Genomic DNA, 23,217 nt, shown 5'->3' on the forward strand with positions numbered 1-23,217 from the left:
ATAGCCTAAGCTATTTTTAAAAAGTTACGCATATCAGCAGCAGCAAAAGTATTGATCTGGCCCGGCACAGTAAAATAGCTGACAGTGTTTTATATTCGCTGCTATTCAAGCTATAATAGGCTACCGTGCAGTAAACGGACTGTCGCTCCTTTTAAGAGTGAAAGACATTAACATCAGACAAATTTGGCGACAGTCTTCATTGAAAAGCCTGATTGATTTATAACCAAATCCATGTTCCTCTTGTGATCGCAGTTTAAATTACATGGGTGTACATGGGTAGTGGTGTAAAATAACGTGATTCTGTAGTGGGAGCATTATTTGATAGAGACAATTGGTCTCACAAAGCCTACTGTACCTGAAATCTTCAATAAACAAGTTATAAATCAGCATCAAAATATGCTCCCAATATTCCTACAGTGTACATTGGATGAGTGGTGTAAAATAACGTGATTATGTAGCCTACTGGGAGCATCGTTTGATAGAGTTAATGGGTCTACAGATCAAATGATTTGATATAGGCTATTAAACAGCATCAAAATATGCTCCCCATATTTCTACAGTGTAGGCCTACATAGGGTGAGTAGTGGTGTAAAATAACGTGATTCTGTAGTGGGTGCATCGTTTGATAGAGGTAATTGGTTAATACGCTACCAATGACGTAGGGTAGCATTTTCTGATAGGTAGCAAAATCTGACAAGGGAGCAGAAAATGTCAGAACATCGGCCGTGCGAGTTTCGAATGATTAGGACGCAATATAGTGCATGTCCGTGTGTTGAAAGTGTGAGGGCACCGGACTCTTTTCGGCTCTGTGAGAGTGGTTAGTGACACTGCATCAACTAATGCCAGTCAGTGCCACACACACCTGATTGCAATGAGTTGATGCTGTGTCACCTAACCACTCTCACGGAGCTGAAAGACTCCGTGTCCTCACAGAAAGCGAATGAACGATAGACGGTAGTTTGTATGGATCACAATGAGGTAATGTGTTTATGTTGTTGTAAATAATGCCTATTTAAGATGAATAATGGTCATCTGATGATGGTGAAGCAAAGTAAACTTTGTTTTAGTACCGCTCATTCATTTAGGAGTAAACACTGCAGTGTAGTTCGCTCCCGTGAAATTGTGTACACATTGCTTGGCAACGCCCTCTCGCCCGTCTATCACTCTCCCTTTTAGCTTTTCTTCATTGCATTTTCTTTTTTTCCTTTGATGGTTCAGCCCCGTTATCAGTCATTATGACAACAAATAACTGTCTCAAACAAGGCTACCGCTCCCCTTTCCTCACCAGAATCCCTCCAGGATAGGCTTCTCAAAATCGCGTTACTGCGCCACACTGAAATCTGCGACCAATACGAATATGTGACCATATATTGCATGTGCAAACCGAAAATCGGACTGGGTGTGCGACCAGACCGAATGCTGTAATCAAAACTATATAAAAACGTCTTTCTTTGCACTGATGGTCTTGTTTGCTGTTAAAGGTAATTTATGATTATCAGAGGAAACATGAAGCTGTTGAAGATATTTAAATGTTACTCGTAGTGGCTTTAACGAGGCTCATCTGTTAGAAAATTCTAGAAAAAAATAATGAGATGCAACACAAAAAGGTGTGGCATCTCATTCATTATACAAACAATAACATTGTTAATAATATACTTACACTGAAACAAATGTCTAGCTCGAGAATATGTATTTTTTAAAACCAGGAGTGGCCCTACGGTATTTCTATTTCTGGAATGCTGCCATTGTTTATGAAGTTTTGTCTTTTTCTTCAGGGAGAGAACTCTGAATGCACTATGAGGTCTAGGCTCTCTTAGTTCAAAGTCAATTATAACATCATTTCCTAATCCTTGAAAGTATATATAGGCTATCATCTATATACAACTCACTCACAGGCCGATGGATGTGGATGAGCACCAATGTTTTTACCATCTCAGCCCTAATGACAGCGACCATGACCAGAATGTGTATACTGATGTAATGAGGGACATGCAAGGCTTAACATTTGATGCCTGATTGGTTATAGTTAATTATATGAAATGCATTATTAAATGTGAAGGTAATGACGATGAAGACTGAGGGTAGACTTTGCTATTTGATTTTGATAATGAGTGTAAGCTTGACAATGATGATGATGACAGTGGTAGCTTGTTTTTTTTTCTGGACTTGCATTACCCCTTGCACAAGTATTACTTCCTTACACAGTTTCATGATGACCATATGGTGGCTCAGTCAAAATTGTGGTTAATTACTGTATGGCGAGTAATTTCAGTGGATAACCTGGCCTGCGTCAATCCCATTTTCCCGCGTTTTACTTTCACATTTGTTATTAGTTGTATGATTGTCCGTCCCCTTGCCACACTACACAATCCCTCTCTTGAACCCTTCTCCCTATATGTATCGGGTTTCTGGCGGCGAAAAATCATTTAGTTAATGCTCTAGTCTGGATATTTAAAGCATAACATATAAGCTTATTTTGTATTAAAAATGTAAAGCAGAATCAAAATGTATTTTTGATGATCTTGGATGAAAGATCTTCGCCTTGTCTAGGGTCTGTTAACCTAGTTTTGGCGGACCTCTGTTGTGAATATGTATCATTGATTAACTTGTCAACATCCCTCTCCGATGAATTAAGGTAGTACCCACTGTTCCCCCCCAGTGCCCTGGCCTGCACAATTACCCTCTCCCTTCTGTTGTTTTGCAGCCTGTGTTGATGTCTACGGGACACACTCCAATGTACACCTCTGCTGTTTCCACACTGGTAAGAGAAATGCGATCGTTGCCGCTGCGTCACCCTGACAGTTGTCGGTATCATCATCAGTCATCAGTCCGATTCCTGTTCTCATTTGCTGGATTTGGTGTCTGATTGCTGACAGAGCTGTCCATACAACACCATCTGATCTGTATTCTGCCAGAGTTTGAGGTCATGATATCAGTGTGTCCATACTCATCGTCATTGAAATCCCTTTTATCTGAAATCACATGACTTGAAATTAATGTTGGTGTTTTTATAAGTTTTGCTTCCATCCTACTATAAGTTTGGGTTCATATTATATTAATGTTGTAATGTCTTTGTTAATGCAAACACATCCAATGGTTTTGACGGCATATTTCTCTCAAATCAGTTGCTCAGACCATATCTAGTACACATATATATACTAGATAAACATATATATACCAAAACCTTCAAATGAAATAAGCACCCATGATTCTCTGAGACATGAGTCAAGATCAAACTTTTTTAAATGTGTATCACTGTTGAAGCTTCAGTGGTATGCTGAAGGTGGAGTGAGGGTTTGATAAGACAGATAGACAGTAATCTATTTGCAGGACAGACAGAAACCTGTAGGTGTCAGTGTTAGACTGTGTAGGGTGGCTTTAATAACCTTGAAAAGAAGGCTATGCTGCTTTCTCAATAAAACATTTTTATGATCAGTCAGGTTGCGCTGGCCGCATGCGCCATGAATTGCTCAAAGTTATTGTCAGTTTTAATGGCAGATGAATTCATACCAAAGTGCCATGAGGTAGTCCCTTCTAACTGAAAAATCAACAACAAGCTAATTATAGTTTATTAACATCCATAAGTATGAATGTTAAATCTGCAGGTGTGCTTGAATGGATTTTTTTTCAAGGGAAATCCTTGGAAGGAGTGGAATATAAAACATGTATTTTTGTCTCTGCGTCTCTGTTACTATATTGTAATACATCATTTATTGTCTCGGCCTGATCCTAAACGCACCCTCCCTGTTTAACAGTGCCCACCTATAATTAAACAATTTAACATATGGGACATTCTGCACCCTTCAGCACAAAACCCTCAGTAAGAAAAATGTGTGTTTCTCACACACATACAGAAGTACTTCATTCTGCATATGCATGCATTCAATCTTCAACACTGGTGAGGGTATAAGTATGCACTGTCTCCAAGGTCCATTGCAGTAACGCCTATGTCTGTGGATGTCTTTGCAGCCCGTGTAGTGCCCGTGTGGTTGTCATTGATGTGTAGCTGGTGTCGTCAGTCTGTCTCTTTATTGCTTTAATGGTGTGGGGTTTGCCAGGACCACTCCGAGCCCCATTGATTTATGGGTAGGATTGTCTCTGGAAGCACTGCAATGGTTTAGCAAAGTAAGAGGAGGTCTTTGGGTTATGTACATGATTTAGCGAAGAGGTACTTTAACTTTAAATGACATCTATTTTTTTCCTAAGGGCATAATGTAATTAGAAAAATATTTTTTTACACTGCACAGAACTTTTGATATTGTTTTTTGCTCATATTGCATCTTCCTGCCTTTTCTGCTCCATATGACTTTATAAGTCTGCCATACCATGTCCTCCTTTTATTATGGGGCTACTTAAATTGCTGTGACATTATGTGCTACATTATGTGCTAGGTGTTACCATTATGATTACGTTTAAAGTTCATGTTCCGGCAAACACAAATAAGCCAAATACATTGTTTCATATACCAAACTATACACAAATAGCACACAAGATTCCTAAACAAGGACGTTTATCCTTTATTTGTTCTCATACCCATTTAAAGGGAACATTCAGTAGCTGGTGATTCTAGCAGCACCTTTCGAGCAGACAATGTTTTATATAAATTCTATGGGAGTGTGCAAGCATAGGATGTGTCTGAGAGTGTGTTTATGTTGGGGAGGGGGCGTAAAAAAAGAAATTTTTTATCTACAAAAGGGGGGGCCCTGCAGAGAAAGTTTGGGAACCACTGTGTTACTGTAAGATTGTTTATGGTAATATGACAATGGTGAAAACAGATTCAAATTTGATTTAGTTGTACCGTTTGGGATACACAGACCTGTGCTAAAAGGCATTAATAATATCTATATAAAAATAGTGTTCTTGTCACTCATGGTCTCATTCGCTGTAACAGGTAATTTGTTGTCATCAGAGGAAACATTCGACTGTTTCAAAAACATTTAAAAGTTCCTTTTAGAAGTTTTAAAAAATATACTTAAGAAAATGTTTGTTAAAAGGGTTCTTTTAAAGAAGTTAAGGCTAAGCTAATAAGCAACTTGCAATGAATCCCACAGGCATCTTATCATTAAGATACGCTTGGCTGCATTCAGCATTCAGGATAGATTCAAATGTTGCATATATACAGAAAATAAGCATCCCCGAGTGTGTTGGAATCGGTTCAGTACCCTTGAGGCTGCACTTTGACTTTATTTACTTTCTTTTTGCAAAAGTTACATTGATCTTAACAGATTGAAGTTTCTCATCTGAATATGTTACACCACAAATTTGCCATTAATCCTTCACCTTACGAGCAATCAGTGATAACCAGCAGGCACAACGTGTTCCTGAAGACCCCCATTGCCCAGTTTATGTACACTCTTTCTCTCCTAATGAAAAAGGGTCTCTCATTTTCTCTCCTCTCACCACAGAACAGTTTCTGCACATTTTCAGACATAAAAGTCAAGTTTTGACCCTAAGATGTCTTGCACACTGAGCAATAGCAATTTTTTTCATGCAAGGATTCAATTGCTGTTCTTTTTTAATACATTTTCCCCACAAGCTTTCCATTATACCCTCCCCGTTCTGCTCTGCACTCTTGTATGGTTGGTTGCTATCTGGTTTCTATCTCCATTTTTCTTCGGTCCTTCTTACGTTTCCTTTCTTTAATAAATGTTTAAATATGTCCCCACAGCTTTGGTGTAATTACAGTGCAGCAGTAGCTTAGGTCCTGTGGGAAGGAGAGGGGAGAGAGAAAAAAAAAATTAGAATGCAAAATTGAGGAGAGAGCTGTTCATGCTGAATGCAGGAGTAAGACAGATAGAGGGGGCCTTGCAATCGGAAGGGTGAGAAAATTAGATAGGTAGACAAAGGAATTGTATTTGACAAAATGAGAACGTCAGCTGACAACTTGTCCTTCAGCTTGTCCTTACATAAGTCTCGTCAGAGTATTATTACTCACATGACGCTCAATCTGTCGTTTTAAAGAGAGTGCTTGAGCGAGCTGTGAAAAGAAAATATGTGGATTCAAAGGGAGTTTTACTCTTTTCTGATTCTAATAACTAATTTCTAAAGCCAGCCGTTTAATTATTTATTTGGGGTAAACATAAATATATGGCTTGATATAGGTTATTTCCTTTTCAAACATCCCGCTCTAATGTTAACACACCACTGTTGTTCTAGTATGTTGCTGTCCATGGTGCTGAAAGCATTGGTTGCAAAAGTGTATGAGCCAGACCCCTTCTGAAGGTCTTCAATACATTTTGCCTCAAAAGATTTGATTTTGATGAGATAAGGAACCTTTTTTTGTGTTTGTATCAAAGAAAAACTTCAGTTATATGTATTGAAGAAAGACAAATTACTTAACAACATTCCATTTGTAGGAGTGGAAGTCTTTGCAATATTAGTTGAAGTCTTTTTATTTCAAAATTGTGCACATCATGAACAGCAACCTTGCAAAAAAATTAAAACATAAAAAAAGAACAAGAAGACAGGTGACACAAATTATCTTATGTTAAGCACCGCTGTCACTGCTGTGTTTAGGTTTCACTCTGCTGACTGTAGATCTGGGGCTTCCAGGCCTCCAGTCCCCTCTTAGTTTCAAGTGCTCCCGTAGGACGAGTCAGGCCAGTCTGAGCTGCTTGTCCTTCTTAGTTCAGCCAAAGTGTATTTTCCTCAACCTCTCCCATCACCAGCATTGGCATTATACGGAGAGACAGCTAAGTAATTGCCATCAAACTTTGCTGCTCGCTTCCCTCTCCCTGAGCAGCGGGGATGGGAGGGGTACAGTACAGAACAGAAGCAGCAGAAAATATGAACTGCATTCTCGCTGAGCACAGGGCAGTAGCAGGGAGGCACCGCTATGGCACTCCACTGCCACAGATGACGAGGATCGGAAAGGATCTGTTTGTAAATGCTTGTTTTTGCTCTGGATGGGGGATTTCTGAATATAGGACGACGACTGTGTCTCGCGTAATAACAATCCTTATCAGCAATGAGTCATTTTTATGACTCAAGCCGTGGATTGGAGAACGATATTGGGCTTCCTCAAATGATATCTCCAGCACCGACTCAGCAACAGGAAGACAGTAATTGGGCTGGTTTCTTTCTGCGATTTTGGATATGATATTGTATAAAAAGGTTAATGTACAGTGTATATTATTCAAGCACGCTATCTTATAGCATATTATTTTGTAATAAGACAGTGTGGAAAGCAAAGCTGAAGGTCATGTGTTCAGTTAAAATAGATATATTTTTAATTGAGGCATTTTGGATGCTCTGTGGTTTCTGATCACCTGTAATGACAGGGCCTAAACCTAATGGCTTACTTTGCAATAAAACTGTTGTGGTATTTTTGAAAGCAGAAACTTCTAGAGGGTACTTATTCTCTTCTAGCCACGCATTTGGTGGGTATGTATGTCATTCTGGGAGATGAGCAGGGTTGGCTTCTAGTATCAACAGCGATTTCGATTTTGACACTGGAGCAGAATGTTCATGTCTGTTTGGCACGTCAAAAAGATGGGATGCCGGTTCCTCAACAATGTACGGAAATCCAAGAAATGTCGACATCGTAAGATGGTAGGCATGTTTTAAACATGTTTCATGTAAAGTTTTTTTTATTATGATTGCATCTTAATATATACTGTGTGTGTGTGTGTGTGTGTGTGTGTGTGTGTGTGTGTGTGTGTGTGTGTGACTGGATGTTTGTGAGTGCTTTTCTAATGTTGGAGGAGTTGTAGGTGACCAACTCCTCTCCTCTACCATATCCTACACACATGCCATGTATGCCACCACCTTTCCTGTACTCCAGATAAGTACATGGGATATAATGGGCCACCAATAAGTAATATACATAATGTAATGTCCAAATTAACCTCACATCCTGCACTAAAGCCCACACACATGCACAGAGGCAGCTAAATCAACAGTCGTCCAATCGACAAACAAAAATCCATGCTACACATTAAAAAACACTTAAAGGAATACTTCACCCATACGGAACCGGCGTTCTATCATTATAAAATCGCTTTTATAATATAATGAATTAGGTTTTTCTTCCCTCAGTCTTCCCTTGTCCCAGCTGTCCTGTTAATCCTAATGCTACATTTTCCCATGTGTGATGTCACACATGGGAAAATGTAGGGTTAAACAGTGAGACCATAAAACACACTTTCTGTCTTTTCTCGGGCTAGGATGAACTGTGATTTCTAAAAATGTTGCACATTTATACTACATAGGATCTCAGACTTCAATACAATTTCATATTTCCACCGGTGAAGTAGGTCTTTAATATGTCTTCTCCTTTCCATTTCTGTAAGAGCCTTGCAAAGTCATATAATGTAAGGATCTGACTGGAGCATTTGTACTGTAATCTGCTCGTATCTCTTTCTCTCATAAACAGAAGAGCAGCTGTTCAGATAAACAGTAAACCATGTGTATCCATAACGCTTCCCTGTTTAATCGTCCCTGTCGGAATAACACTTTTCCTTTATCAAACACACAGCGATTCATAGTCTGACATTGCGTATTTGAGTAGAGGTCATTATCTTGCTTATTGACTGGATTGCTTTTACGTGTTAAAGGCCTTCCAGCTGCTGCAAGGTGTGCAGGACATGCCGCGTTAAAGCCTCTCTAAAGCAACCGTTGGTTTGTGTCAAGTGCCAGCTTGCACGTGACATCACATAACCCCCTCCAATGATAAGGATTCTATGCACACTTAATCTCAACAGGAAAGGCGCAGACAGCAGTTTTAATATTCCTAAACATTTATTGCCCTTATTTTACCTCTTTCAACTACAAACGTCTATCAGACGGAAAGCAATGTGAACGTGCACAGAATGACTCTGGTTTCTCAACAAACAAAAAAAACTGCATGTATGCAGGTACATGTTGTGCACAGAGCTGTAGAGATCGATAAGATAACCTGAAAACATTGTAATTCATTTATTCAGGAGGGAGCGTGTACAGTACAGTATGCAGTAGGAGCCTTGACAAAGGCTGAAAGGTTCCCAGAGCTACATTTTTAATACTACTAAGTCTATTTATTCAACGCTTAATAGAGAAAATACATTGATTTAAACACACAACTTCACTCTTTTGCTGCTGTTTGTTGCCTCAATGCAGTGCATGCTAGAAATATATATATGTATATATATTAGTGCTGTCAGTTAAATGCGTTATTAACGGCGTTAAAGCAAACCCATTTTAATGTCGTCAATTGTTTTATCGCAAGATTAATGCTCTTTTTGGCCTAGCAAAATATGTAGTTTTATCACATGCTGTTGCAACAACTAGTAATGTTGGAAACGCTACAAAACCACAAACTATACATGTAGCTCAGAGTGAACTCAAACTGAACATTTCCTACAGTGTAACTTTACATTAAAATCATTTAATTGGCAAAACTGCTAAACGGCAAGTCATGTTTATGCTAGACCCATGAGATATACAGTCATATGAAAAAGTTTGGGAACCCCTCTCAGCCGGCATTATAATTGACTCTGCTTTCACAAAAAAAATATAAAAGTGGTATGGCTTTAATTTACCAGGAACAGCTAAGTACTGGGATGTTTTCCAAACAAAGATTTTTTGAAAAGCATTATTTGGTTGTATGAAATAAAATAAAATGTGAAAAACTGGCTGTGCAAAAATATGGGTACCCTTGTGGTTTTGTTGATTTTAATGCCTGTAACAGCATGTAAAACTGATGACTTTAAACACAAAGTTGGTTGGATTATGTTGTTAAGCCTTGAACCTCATAGAAATGTCTGTTTAATCATGAGAAATGGATTTTAGGTGCCTAAATGCAAGTTGCACTTCTCTTTGACTCTCTGCTGAAGTGAGACAGAATGGGATCATCAAAACAGCTCCCAAAAGATCTTAAAAACAAAGATTGTTCATTGTCATGGTTTAGGGGAAGGCTACAAGAAGCTTTCCCAAAGGTTTCAATTGTCAATTTCGACTGTAGGGAACGTTGTCAGGAAATGGAAGGACACAGGCATAGTGGCAGTTAAACCCAGGCATGGCAGACCAAGAAAAAAACAGGAGCGGCATAGGTGGAGGATTGTGAGAATGGTTGCACACAACCCACAGATCACCTCCAAAGACCTGCAAGAACATCTGGCTGCAGATTGTGTATCTGTACATCGTTCAACAATTCAGCGCAATTTGCACCAAAACATCTGTTTTTTATAAAGACCAAATAACTTAATTTTTGTCTCATCAGTCCAAAGCATTTTCTTCCTATATGAAGCTGGCTTGTCTAAATGAGCTTTTGCATACTCCATGCAACTGTATCTGTGGCGTGGGCGCAGAAAGGGCTTCCTTCTCATCACCCAGCCATACAGATGTTTTGGTGCAAATTGCACTGAATTGTAGAACCATGTACAGATACACAATCTGCAGCCAGATGTTCTTGCAGGTCTTTGGAGGTGATCTTTGGGTTGTGTGCAACCATTCTCACAATCCGCCGCATATGCCGCTCTTGTACTTTTCTTGGTCTGCTAGACCTGGGTTTAACTGCAACTGTGCCTGTGTCCTTCCATTCCCTGACAACGTTCCTTACAGTAGAAATTGACAATTGAAACCTTTGGGAAAGCTTCTTGTAGCCTTCCCCTAAACCATGACAATGAACAATCTTTGTTTTTAAGATCTTTTGGGAGCTGTTTTGATGATCCCATTCTGTCTCACTTCAGCAGAGAGTCAAAGAGAAGTGCAACTTGCATTTAGGCACCTAAAATACATTTTCTCATGATTAAACAGACATTTCTATGAGGTTCAAGGCTTAACAACATAATCCAACCAACTTTGTGTTTAAAGTCATCAGTTTTACATGCTGTTACAGGCATTAAAATCAACAAAACCACAAGGGTACTCGTATTTTTGCACAGCCAGTTTTTCACATTTTATTTTATTTCATACAACCAAATACTGCTTTTCAAAAAATCTTTGTTTGGAAAACATCCCAGTACTTAGCTGTTCCTGGTAAATTAAAGACATACCACTTTTATATTTTTTTTTGTGAAAGCAGAGTCAATTATAATGCCGGCTGAGAGGGGTTCCCAAACTTTTTCATATGACTGTATTAGCCTGGTCCTACCAGACCATCGTACTTAATTTCATTTGTACAGAAGGTCTGGAACTGCTCTATTGACAAAACGTTCACTCACTTGGAGGCGGGCCTGTCTGTTAAAGTTTAAAACTATTGGATCTGCCCAGTGCCGCTCTGGATAGGCCAACCAATCGCATAGTGTTTGGTCGTGACGTATGTCATGAGCCGGCTTCTGACGGCCGGAAAATTTCCTGAGCTCGAACACATGAATTCACCGCAGCCCCAGACTGACTACTGAAGGGAAAATGAAATTTGAGCGGAAGTAGGTAGGCGGGCAGAGCCAGGCTAGAGATGTATAGCGATCACAAATATTCACAAAGACTGACAGAGGCCACAAAAAATATTTTCAAAATGTATACTGTATGAATAAACTTTTTTTTGACATCTGACGGTGCTGACATATTTAACGTTTCTTAAACAGAACACATGGAGTTTTTCTTGTAGCCATTTGTTTTTTTCTGTTGATGATAGGTGCTAGTATGAACTACTTCAGGAAAATAAAATTATCTAAATATTTCAAATAGCTTATTCAGAAATTGTAAGTCGGTGTTGACGTATCATGGTTGTGACGCAGGACTTTCAAGATTTGGAATGTAAAATATTCTAAAACTACAACACTTATCAAAGTATGTCTGACTCTAATGTACTCTGTCAGCTAGTGACTTAGTGACAGCTGTCCCTTATTTTGGCTGATTTTCTTACATTTTACGGTGGTGACAAAAAGTGTCCCACCACTTTGAAACCTTATAAAACATGAATGTGTTGTAGAAAAAAAGTTTTTATTTATATAGTGTTGCTTTTGATGAGCAAAGCTATTTTTAATCATTAAAGTACATTTTTTATTATTATTTAATATCATATTCATATTGCATTTGAATGATTGATCCCTTCTCTGTGGACACACTGTTTTGGACCTTGTGAGAAGATAACAAGTGTCATATATTTGACATAATAATGATACCATTACATTTAAAGGGATAATTGTGCTCCAGACATTCTATTCTTAATCCCTAATATTATCTACAATTTTAAATATGTTTACTTTTAAACAGAACAGCAGTTAATATTGGAAGACGGCCTCCCGCTTCTCCAGAATCACTGATATGTGTTAACAAGAAAATTAACAGCTGTACCTAATAAAGTGGCCGGTGAGTGTATATATTTTGTCTTGGTTTAAGGAACTAATTAAATATGTACTGTACACTGTTAAATATGGGAATCATGCGGTGTAACTAGAAAAAGTCCAAATAGATCTTTTTCCTTGGCTTTCTATTTGTCTTTGAATATGCATTCTGCCACTTAAAAGTCTATCAAGAGGTTTGGACTGGGTGTGGATGGCTGGTGGTGCTGTCTTTTGAGACTCGGCAGAGGAAGGGTTTTGCTGAATAGGTGGTGTTAAAACACAGGTGGTGGGCAAGAGCAGCCAAACACTGTAAATCCCAACAACCCTGACGTGGAACCACTTCACAGAGCAGAGAGAGCGAGAGAGGGCTCTGTCAAAATGCTGCCTGCACTTGGCTTAGTTTCCTGCTGGCTATACTCATTATTTCTGTCTCTAGATAAGGATGAATTTGACGTTATGTTCAGCAGCACGGCCCGTTGGACACAGCTACACGGTGAAGCTCTGCACAGGCACTGTTATAATCGAAGAGTACAGTTAAAGCCAGGCCCTGGCATTTTGTGGAGGGCTGAGGGAGAATTGTATGTCTTTGCCTCGTATGGTTGAGCGTTTTTTTCTCTTTATAATGGCAGCTATATTTAGTTACATCAACGTTTTTAACAATGAGAAAAGGTACTTGAGGCATAGGATGGTGGTGTGAACGGGCTTTTTACATTCCTTTTTGACATGCTATAGCAGGAAAACAATCAATACTTGTTTATGTTATTCAGCATACTGTCATTGATTAAATTAATGACCTATGAATATAATGTAATGTATTTAAAAAGCACCAAAAATTGCATTCTTTAAATTGATCAAATAGTTGAGTCAACACTTATCTGAAAAAAGATTCACCAAAAGACATACAAAACAGTAACACTATAATCTTCATGAACCTTATAATATGGCGACTGAATGTCTATAGACACTTAATGTGAGTTCCCATGACATCTTAAATCGCTAAGAGAGAGTGCAACAGACTGAATGCAATCCTATCCTCTCATTGCATCACATGAAGATCACTGGGTAAGAATGTTGAGATTGGCTGTGCAGTTATTTGTGCGTGTCAGAGCTGTCGGGTGCGTGAAGGTCAGTGGGCTGATTTTATGCTGCTGTTTGCGGTTCTGTGAGCACTTTATATGCATGGGGTCCTTCCCGGGCTAATCAGCTTGGCACAGAACAATGACATGAATAAATACAGGAGTTTAGATGGGGAGTTCTTCAACGGGTATAATGGTTTATTTAATGGGATTCAAAGCAGAGGAGTAAGCTTTAAGTGTACAGGTTAACTACCCTGGATGAGCCGATGAGCTCCCAATCGGTAAACCCAAACAACAGTGATGGCAAAAATCATGTCCTCATATTGACTTGCTTGCTTTACTAGTTTTCCTGTACCACTTTGTTCCTGATGAAAAACTAGCTGAAATGTTGCCAAAACCATAGTGGATGCAGTATGGTTCTGGACAAAACTTTCATAAGAATAGCCGATCCATCAAGCGAGCGTACATTAGACTCTTTGATGATATTTGGACACTGACTGTGCAATCTGTTACTGTCTTATTACCAATATACTGTTTTGTCATTATTTGGTGTGCTGGAAGACTGCCACCATGTGTGCTCAGTGTGGAATGGATAAATATGAATTACTGGGGTTTGTTTTGAAATGCAGTTCATTTCAAAGAGGAAGATGTAAAGGTATCAAAAATGAAATAGTTATTTATCTTTCAATATATTTTGACATGTTCATAATCTGAGGGGTATACTACGAAGCAAACTCAACAGAGCCCGGCTCTCTTTTTTTGATCTGGTTCAACAGGACACATACCCTCGCTCAGAGCTAACCTGTATCACGAAGGAAGTTATCAGCCTCTTATGTTGAACGAGGGTTTCGGCTTCAGGCTCTGTGCGCGTCCCCATGAAAGGGGGCGTTTGACCCGTCATTTGACTCTGCTTCCGCACAGACTGGACTGATCTTGTGCCGCTAACTTTACACAAGCGGACTGATTGCGAGCAGCTGAGTAAAAAAATAAAGTGTGTCGCTGACTTCACTCTAGAGGAAGAGTTTGTCAGTCTGAATGATCACAGAACAGCAGAAAACAGAAAGCCGAAAAAAACTCTTACTGCAAATAAGGAGAGAGTGGAATGTTGTCAGAAAATTGGGCTACTGAATTGATTAATTTAGTTTACAGATCGTTCTCGCAGTGCGTAACGTGACATTATAAAGCAATTAAAGGTTGAACGCGGATTTAAACAGTAGGCTAAACCATTTAGCCTTGTTGATAATCCTACACTTAAGAATCTGATTTAAGTCTGACAATGTCCCCTAATGAATAGCATAACCTATGTGGAAACTCACTTTAGTTTTGGGCCACATCAAAATTCATACAATTTTGATTTTGATTTAGGCTAATAGCCCTTTATTTGCATCTTATAAATACCATTAAAATAAATAGCCTAGATACAAAACCTGTAGTCTGTATTTTCCGGACAAATATGAATCTAGCCTACTGTGAGCGGACCTATGATACTTTTCGACTTTTATGACCTATAAACGTTGTTATAATGATTTATAGCCATGTTTAACCATACTAGCGTATCAAATAATTACGTACATGCATTTCGACGTATTCCCTGCTGACCGTCTGGGGTGGCTATGCAGAGCACTAAACACTATGGCAGCCGGTCGAGAAATAACTTGTTCAAATTTCCGGGTAGTTTGAGTCACGCACCCGGATGTTTCCATGTATGGTAATGCTGCTCAGGCAAGCTCCGGCTGCATGCCCCCACCTTCCTGAAAATCTCCCGCTGTGAAAGCCTACAGTGAAATAATGTTGCAACCTATGATTTTATAGAACGCTTCATTAAGAGCCAGTGTGTGTAGATCGCCAGGTAAAATCATTTGAGGTGAGAGCATAGAGTGGCGCTGCATACTGAACTGGTAAGCAGGAGGCAGATTCCCATTTCCACAGTAGTAATTCATTAGCCATTTACATCATTTGGAATACAAGCTATGCTGTAATTCAACCATTAACTACACCGAGACAAACCAAAACAAAGAAAAATTTATTATTTCTGTGTCCTTCATGGGTGCTCTCTATCCTTTCACAAAGTGACAATACAGTAATAGCAGAATGAGAGTATATCATGGCTAAGAGCTGAAATGGCCATCAGTATTGGCTGGTGGTTGTAGGTTCCGGGGACATACTGAAAGCTCATCCAGGAGCTGCCACATCTTTGAGTATCTGCAATAATGTTTCTCCTCTTTGTGCCTCCAGGGAAATACTCCTCCTGTGGTGGTGAACACCGACACACTTGATGGCTCCCCATATGTAAGGACTATGTTTAATCTTCCCTTTATGGTATTATTATGTCAGGCTCAACCACATGACTCCCTTAGTATTTGGTCTGTATTATCAGTAACTCCCCCCCCCCCAACCCCTTTCCCCAGCTTCGAGGAGGGTCTTTGCTCATTGTTTTAATCTAAATGATAACAGTGATTAATTTCACTCCTTTAAATAAAAATGTGGTTTCTCTGTCTGATATACATTTGACAGAACAGACCCATGAAAGTGCTTTGATGAATCTATTTTCTGAAAAGAAAGCAGTGAAATACCTTGAACATATTGTTGTGCATTGTAAGGGATTAGGGAATAAGGTTTCTCCAAGGATGCCTCCCACCACAGACCAGTACTTGTAGTACGCTACAGCAGCGGAAAAGTTGTTTTCTAGGTCAGCACCGTAACAGTGACGTCTGAGTTCTTTAAATCCCCTCTTCCTCTGCATGCTTAATTGCAGAGGTAAAGCTGGTGTGTAGCCATGTAAATTGTTGAACCTGAAGGCAAAACAAAAACAATATATTGTTATTATGAACCAGGTCAGCGCTGGTCAATTTTGAAGTTTAGTTGGCAGAATTAGGTTTTTTGTGATGATGATGTGTTCAGGAGATTATGGGAAATCGGAGTCAGCCGGTGGGGTACTGTGTTTGCTTTTACTTTATTTGTATAGGTAATTAAAGGAATTAAACTTGTGTAATTGTTTAAATAATTAGAAACATAACATAAAAGCAAACTTTCTAACTAACATCTCTTTCTGACAGGTGAATGGGACAGAAGGGGAAATCGAGTATGAGGAGATCACACTGGAGAGAGTGAGTCTGAAATGTGTTTTTTTTTCTCTTCTTGATTTGAGACATATTTACATTTTCACCACTTCACCACTTTCTCCAAACTCTAAAGCCACAGTCAAATGCACCTTTTCAAAATATTTGCTTCTGCAGGGTAACTCAGGCCTCGGCTTCAGCATAGCAGGGGGAACAGACAACCCCCATGTGGGTGACGACCCCAGCATCTTCATCACTAAAATTATACCTGGAGGAGCAGCAGCTCAGGATGGACGGCTAAGGTAAACCCACACACATCAAGCTACAATAAACACAACGCCAGCCTACTGGACTGCCTCCATGTCCTCATGTTCCATTATAATACAATCCAACAATCAACAGCTAAACCTGGTACACTGTGCTAGGCCAACTATAAAATGTTGCTGCACTGTCCCGTGTCCCCATTTACACTGCTCTTCTTACCACCCTTGTGCACATTTTCTTTTGAATTTACTAATAGAGACACCCGTCATCTTCTTATCAGCAAACACACTTAAAAATAAGAAGTGAGGTACTACTTAGGATATTTCTAAGTCTAAACTATTGTACCACAGTACTAAAGTCTTTTGATTTTCCAGCCAGCATGTTCATGTTCAGAGGTTTGAAGGAGGTTTGCTGTACAGTATTACCATTTGTTGATGTAGGTGCTATTTTAAGCATGTGAACTAAAATGTAATGAAAAGGTAATGCTAAATGAATGATTACGTTTGTCAGGTTAAATTAAATGTAATTGAAAAAAACTCCATTTTAAAATCCTGTTTTAAGATTTAGGGCCACATCCACTAAGAATGGATTGCGTGCACTAATGGCTCCATGCACTGCGGCGAAATAGCACATGCAATCTGCCCCGTTTTAACACCATACCCACTAAGGAATTTGCACTAAGTATATACCGGCGCTAACACTGGCACAAAGTTTGCCAGCTGGGCACAGTTTGCCCTTGTTTTGGGTTTACGTGAGCGGCGGGCAGGCCCACCGTCAAGGGGTAAACACCTGTACAGTTCTCACAGTCCCAGGAACAAAGACAAACTTATCTTACAAGAAAAGAGAAAAAGACGAAGATGCTGCTTTGCTTGCTATTATCAAAAAGACAACCTCAACAAGGACATTCTCATCCCACTCCTTGGCTGGAGCATGTGAAGCAACATTTTGAGTATTTTATCCACACGGACCTGCAGGAGAAGGGGTTGTGGATCCACGTCATTAACTTGATGCGCTGTGGTATTAATTGCACTATAGTATGAATAAAAATGTCGCAGGCACTGTGAAGACAAGCAGCAGGCAGTAACGGTTCTCTAGGATCTGATAATGTAGCCTGGCTCCGCCCGCCTACCTACTTCCGTCCAAATTTCATTTTCCCTTCAGTAGTCAGTCGGGTGGTGGGGCGTATTAGTGAGATTTTTCCGAACAGATTTCTAAGTATCCAATCAGCGAACAGAGGAAGTGGCTGAGAACGACGGGTCGAAGTCGCGCTCCAGTTTCAGTTGAATGCTGCGTTCCCTTACGCTCGGAACTCGGAAATTTCCGACTTGTTAGTTCCGAGTTCCGACCTGTCTGTGTTCCAGTGCATCTGCTCGGGAAAGTATGGACGCCTACAACCTTTCTCATCCAAATAACTAAACGTTAGGCTCTAACAAGTTACCAGGTACCGGTAGATCCATAGACTACAATATGTAGTGAAGTCGGAAATTTCTGAGTTCCCTGAACGCACCGTCAGAAGCCGGCTCACGACCAAACGTTATGCGATTGGTTGGCTAATCCAGAGTGGCACTGAGCAGATCCAATAGTTTTAAACTTCAACAGACACCCGCCTCCAAGTGAGTTAACGTTTGCCAATTACAGCACTTCCAGACCTTCTGTACAAATGAAATGAAGTACGATGGTCTGGTAGCGCCAGGCTACTGATAATGATAAATGTTCTATAATCTGCTTCACATTCACACAGGTCGGCTGTTACACACAGATCACAGGTTTATATGGTCTCATTGTTTTAAATAAGGCAGCCCTTGATAATAAACCTGAGCTCCATCATAATTGTTTTTTCCTATATAAGTACAGAATCCACTTCCTAGATTTCCCCCATAATATGACTCAGTATCAATTCAATATAATTTAAAGCTATGGTTGCGTTCCGAATCGCATACTCTTTCTTTTTTCTATTCTACATACTACATCCGACGATAACAAGAATCTAGTTAGGATGCAGTAGGCATACTATTGGCTATTGGGACATACTTTACTCCCTTATTTCATCATAACATTGCGCCTTGATCTTGCCTCTTGCTTTTATATCCGTCGCATCGCCGTTTGTTTTCATTATGGAGGCTTCGTCGATGTGACGTCACTTCACGTGCGCACTGGATTGTGGGTCAGAATCGTCCAAATAGGATGCAGTTTTCAACACTAACAATCTTGGCCGCATGAAGTAGGACATCCGGGTACTTCTAACCATCCTAAATCTGGCCACAAGAATCGGGACATCACTAATGTAATGTAAGAAGCGGAAACTCCATCTCTGAGTACTGGCAGTTCTCTATGCAAAGTGGAATTTGGGTTTGTAAGATTGTAATGTTATTCTTCTAAGAAAATAGGTGTTTTGATGACAAGAGTTTATTGATGATGTCAAAACTGACCCCAGACATGATGTCATGATCAAAACTGGGCAAAGAGAGGCCAACACTGGTCTTGATAGTACCCCCCAAAAACCCAAAGATTATGCAGCATCCATGAAAGTCCATGAGAGTAAGAGGAATGCACCAAGTCAACATGGCAGAAAGTCTTGGTATTCTAGTCATCCGCAGATGAGACCAAACACACATCTGAGCGACATCCTTCATTGAGGGAGAGGAAATCATGTGTATTGGGCATGCATGGATGACCTTTTTTATTTATTCTTTTAAGTTTGAAAGCACCAATATCAAGGCCTTTTTCATGGCTTGATTTTAAAACCTCTTGCAGCCCTCAATAATTGTCCTATGACATTTAACACACTATTTTTTGCATCACCGTAAAATTAATCTTAAACACATGAATATTATAGTGATAATTTGAGTTTTAAGGCCCTTGGAGGAATGGCTGAACATGGCTTTTCACATGCACTTCACAAATCAACTCCTCGTTACTTTTAATCATGGTTAACACATGAAAGAAAGCTATACTAGATCAGTAATTGAAGGATGTTTCTGCCTCTTTAATATTGTATACAGAGAGTTTGGGGAAACCAACAGATGTCTTTGTTGAAACTGGATCCCTAATACAGCTATGGTTAGAGATTGACTGATCCTGACCTCCTCTGGTGGAGGATTACACTACTGATTTCTTGCTAAAACAAAAACTCTGGCTTTTTTCCCCTCTCTGTTTCTTAGTGTGAACGACTGCATCCTATTTGTGAATGATGTTGACGTGAGGGAGGTGACACATAGCCAAGCTGTGGAGGCTCTTAAGGAGGCAGGTGCTATCGTACGCCTTTATGTTCTCCGCAGAAAACCAGCAGCAGAAAAAGTCACTGAAATCAAACTCATCAAAGGGCCTAAAGGTTTGTGGAAGTGTGGACTGTTTAAAAGCATAAATTCCTTCTACTCCATGTTAACCAGTACATACTCTGCTCACTCTCTGCCTCTCCTCTCTATCTTTCCTCAGGATTAGGTTTTAGCATTGCTGGAGGGGTGGGAAACCAGCACATACCAGGAGATAACAGTATCTATGTCACCAAGATCATTGAAGGCGGTGCGGCTCATAAAGATTGTCGCCTGCAGATTGGGGACAAGATCTTAGCGGTTGGTCACTCGTTTGTAATAACTACTAGCTAACTAGTAAATATACATTACTGATAGCCTCAGACTCTCAAACGTATTTGTAAGAAGCATTGATGTATCAAGAGCCACCTTAAATTATAGCTGTAATTTCCACAGACTGGAATTGCTTTCATTAATATGAATACCTGTAAATGTTTAGGATGGGATTAATGTTTAACTGTGGTAGTGACACAATGAGTCTAAAGCAGCATTATCCTGCCATCTGCTGGAGAACAGAGAGACTGTAACATGGCAGCTGGTTGCAAGCTCAACACCAGCAGCCTCAAAATGGTGCTTGGTTTCTACTAAATGGTGTCTGCGCAAACGGTCTACCTTAAAATCAGATATGGCAACATTCTCTGTTCATAATGAATCTTTTCAAAATTATATATATCATAATGGTCTTATTAAGTCATGTGTAATTATTTTCGTTTCGTAATCTTAACTCATAACGCTAGTTAAGGGTGGGATTTTGCATATCAGAGCACCCAACCCAGAGGGGACCCCTTGCAAGCCCCTTTATTTTCAGTGTATCTCATCTTTTATTAACTCTTGCCTAGTTTTGGACTGTGATACTTTGGTTAAGGTATTCATCTAAGTTCACTTTACTTATTTGAATTGATAAGAGCAAAATTAGTTATATCTCTTATGATTTCTAGAATAAGGTCATATTTTCAAATGTTTACCTTTTGGGTTCTGAGCTAATTGTCAAATCAGTTGAAGCTTATTTTTGAAGCAAAACTTGACATTATATCGTCTTGCAATGTTCACAGACCAAAATACATTTAAATGTTGCATTCATCACGAATATTATGCTGCTAAATTTGATCTGTTGGTGATGGTGTTGTCTGATCGTAAATGTTGAGCAAATGTTGAGTGTATAATTTTGTATAAAAAATGTACACCATAGATATGAGCCGGGAGATCAAGTGTCATCTTTGATCCTGATGGTGTCTCTTTGTTTTATAATAAACAACCAGGTGAACAATGTGTGTCTGGAGGATGTGATGCATGAGGATGCGGTGGGGGCTCTGAAGAACACAGCCGAGGTGGTGTACCTCAGGGTGGCCAAGCCAAACAACCTGTACCTGACGAACTCCTACAACCCCCCAGACCTCACCAATAGTAAGCCCCTTCACTTCAGAACATCTACAATGTTGCTAAATATTAGTACTACTGTAGCTAAAATCAGAGTCAATTTAAAGTATTTCCAAGACTCTCCACCAACAAAATGTATAGATGTTTCTTCTGACCTGAAGAACTAGTACAAAATAAAAATAAGAGTACTAAGAATAACTTTTTTTTTGAAATCTTTAGAGATTAAAATTCAAAACTGAGGTGCACAGATCGTGGACTCTTTCTTTTTTGGTCATAATTATTTTGCAATAGGCTAACATGATAAGATTACGGATCATTTTCATACTAAACATTAAGAAAACAAATTCTACATGTGGATTTGGTTGGTGGAAAAGCCAGTGGCCAGACGTTTGAGCTGCTTTAAGATATGACATAACTGTACAATATCTGCCTGGTAAATCATAGCTTCTTTGGTTTTGTGTTTTTTTCCCCAGCATATTCCCATATGGACACTGAACTCAGCCACCCCAACTATCTTGGGTCAGATTATCCACAAGCCCTCACTCCCACCTCACCTAGTCGATTTTCTCCTGTTCTGCATGGCATGATGGGAGATGATGACATTCCAAGGTGAGCAATGAACCTTCCGCTAAAATGTCTCATGTACTTTATGCTGATTTATTATTAGCAGTATCAGAAGCAGGATTAGCATTAGTATTACTGTTTAGTATACAAGTTTGTGAAGTGCCTACTAGTATACTTTCTACTTTACTCTTTCCTCCATCTCTTTTCTAGGGAGCCTCGCAGGGTTTTGATCCACCGAGGCTCCACGGGTCTGGGATTCAACATTGTTGGAGGGGAGGATGGAGAGGGAATCTTTATCTCCTTTATCCTGGCAGGGGGGCCAGCCGACCTTAGCGGAGAGCTGCACAAGGGCGATCAGATCCTCAGTGTAAAACCACTTTCATCTTCATAAAATTGTCACACCCACATGAATGCATTTTACAGTGGCACTAAGTGGTTTTCAGTTGCCGATATTAACAGCCATGCTGTGTGTGTTTACCAGGTGAACGGTGTTGACCTGCGAATGGCCACACACGAACAAGCAGCCGCAGCACTGAAGAACGCAGGCCAGACAGTGACTATCATTGCTCAGTACCGACCTGATGGTAAAGCCAAAACTGGCACACATGACACACCTTTGAACAATTACAACTGAATAGTAGTTTTACTTTGTACCTTTTCAAAGTGCTTATTATATTATGTCTTCATTTATTTTATTTTGTTTTGTTTATTTTAAGCTTTTTTACAATAAAATAAAGACACACATACACACAATAAACTAACAACAACAAAAACAGAAGACAAAAAACTAAGACAAAAGGAAAAGATAGCTTGAAGGTTGATTGTCATAGTGGTTTCCAAACCTTACTAAAACTCTCTTGTGAATTCCGTTTGTTAAAGTAAATCTGTTCCTTTTTATTAAGGGAAATCATTTTGTCCAGCAACCTCCTGAAGCACAGGCCTGTGGATTTTTCCGGTTTAATAGTGTCAACTTTTTATAATTTCTATTGGAAACAAAGATAATTCTACCATCAGACAGATCATTTTTAGTGCCACAGCAATCCCTGGTCTCATGTATCCTTACAGTCCTTCACATTAGTTATAGGGGGGTACAGAGATTTTACATTTTGGAGATATGTAAAAATTAAAAATAAATAAAGTGAGCACTGGTATTTCTCTGTTTCAGAGTACAGCCGTTTTGAGGCCAAAATCCACGACTTGAGGGAACAGCTGATGAACAGCAGCATGGGCTCTGGGACCACGACGCTACGGAGCAACCCAAAGAGAGGCTTCTACATCAGGTCTCACACTTAAAGTAGAAATAGTACCACTGGTACAGTATGACACAGATTGAACAGGGGGCTCCAATGCCACTTTCACA

The 23,217-nt window shown here is 39.6% G+C and overlaps 1 protein-coding gene across 1 annotated transcript in view; it reads left to right on the top strand.

Annotated features, from left to right (window-relative positions):
• dlg4a (discs, large homolog 4a) overlaps nucleotides 1-23,217 on the top strand; it is a gene marked incomplete at both ends in the record, with an annotated part of 47,860 nt that overhangs the window by 17,153 nt on the left and 7,490 nt on the right. Inside the window, 11 exons of the mRNA XM_080041449.1 lie at nucleotides 2,705-2,761; nucleotides 15,518-15,571; nucleotides 16,339-16,389; nucleotides 16,519-16,643; nucleotides 19,767-19,936; nucleotides 20,041-20,177; nucleotides 21,176-21,320; nucleotides 21,767-21,902; nucleotides 22,068-22,224; nucleotides 22,339-22,441; nucleotides 23,023-23,137. Of these exons, the coding sequence (XP_079897575.1) occupies nucleotides 2,705-2,761; nucleotides 15,518-15,571; nucleotides 16,339-16,389; nucleotides 16,519-16,643; nucleotides 19,767-19,936; nucleotides 20,041-20,177; nucleotides 21,176-21,320; nucleotides 21,767-21,902; nucleotides 22,068-22,224; nucleotides 22,339-22,441; nucleotides 23,023-23,137 (1,250 nt within the window). The remainder of the gene's footprint in view (nucleotides 1-2,704; nucleotides 2,762-15,517; nucleotides 15,572-16,338; nucleotides 16,390-16,518; nucleotides 16,644-19,766; nucleotides 19,937-20,040; nucleotides 20,178-21,175; nucleotides 21,321-21,766; nucleotides 21,903-22,067; nucleotides 22,225-22,338; nucleotides 22,442-23,022; nucleotides 23,138-23,217) is intronic.

This window comes from Ammodytes marinus, assembly GCF_949987685.1.
Source record: "Ammodytes marinus genome assembly, chromosome: 14".
In the NCBI taxonomy this organism is placed as follows: Eukaryota; Metazoa; Chordata; class Actinopteri; order Uranoscopiformes; family Ammodytidae; genus Ammodytes; species Ammodytes marinus.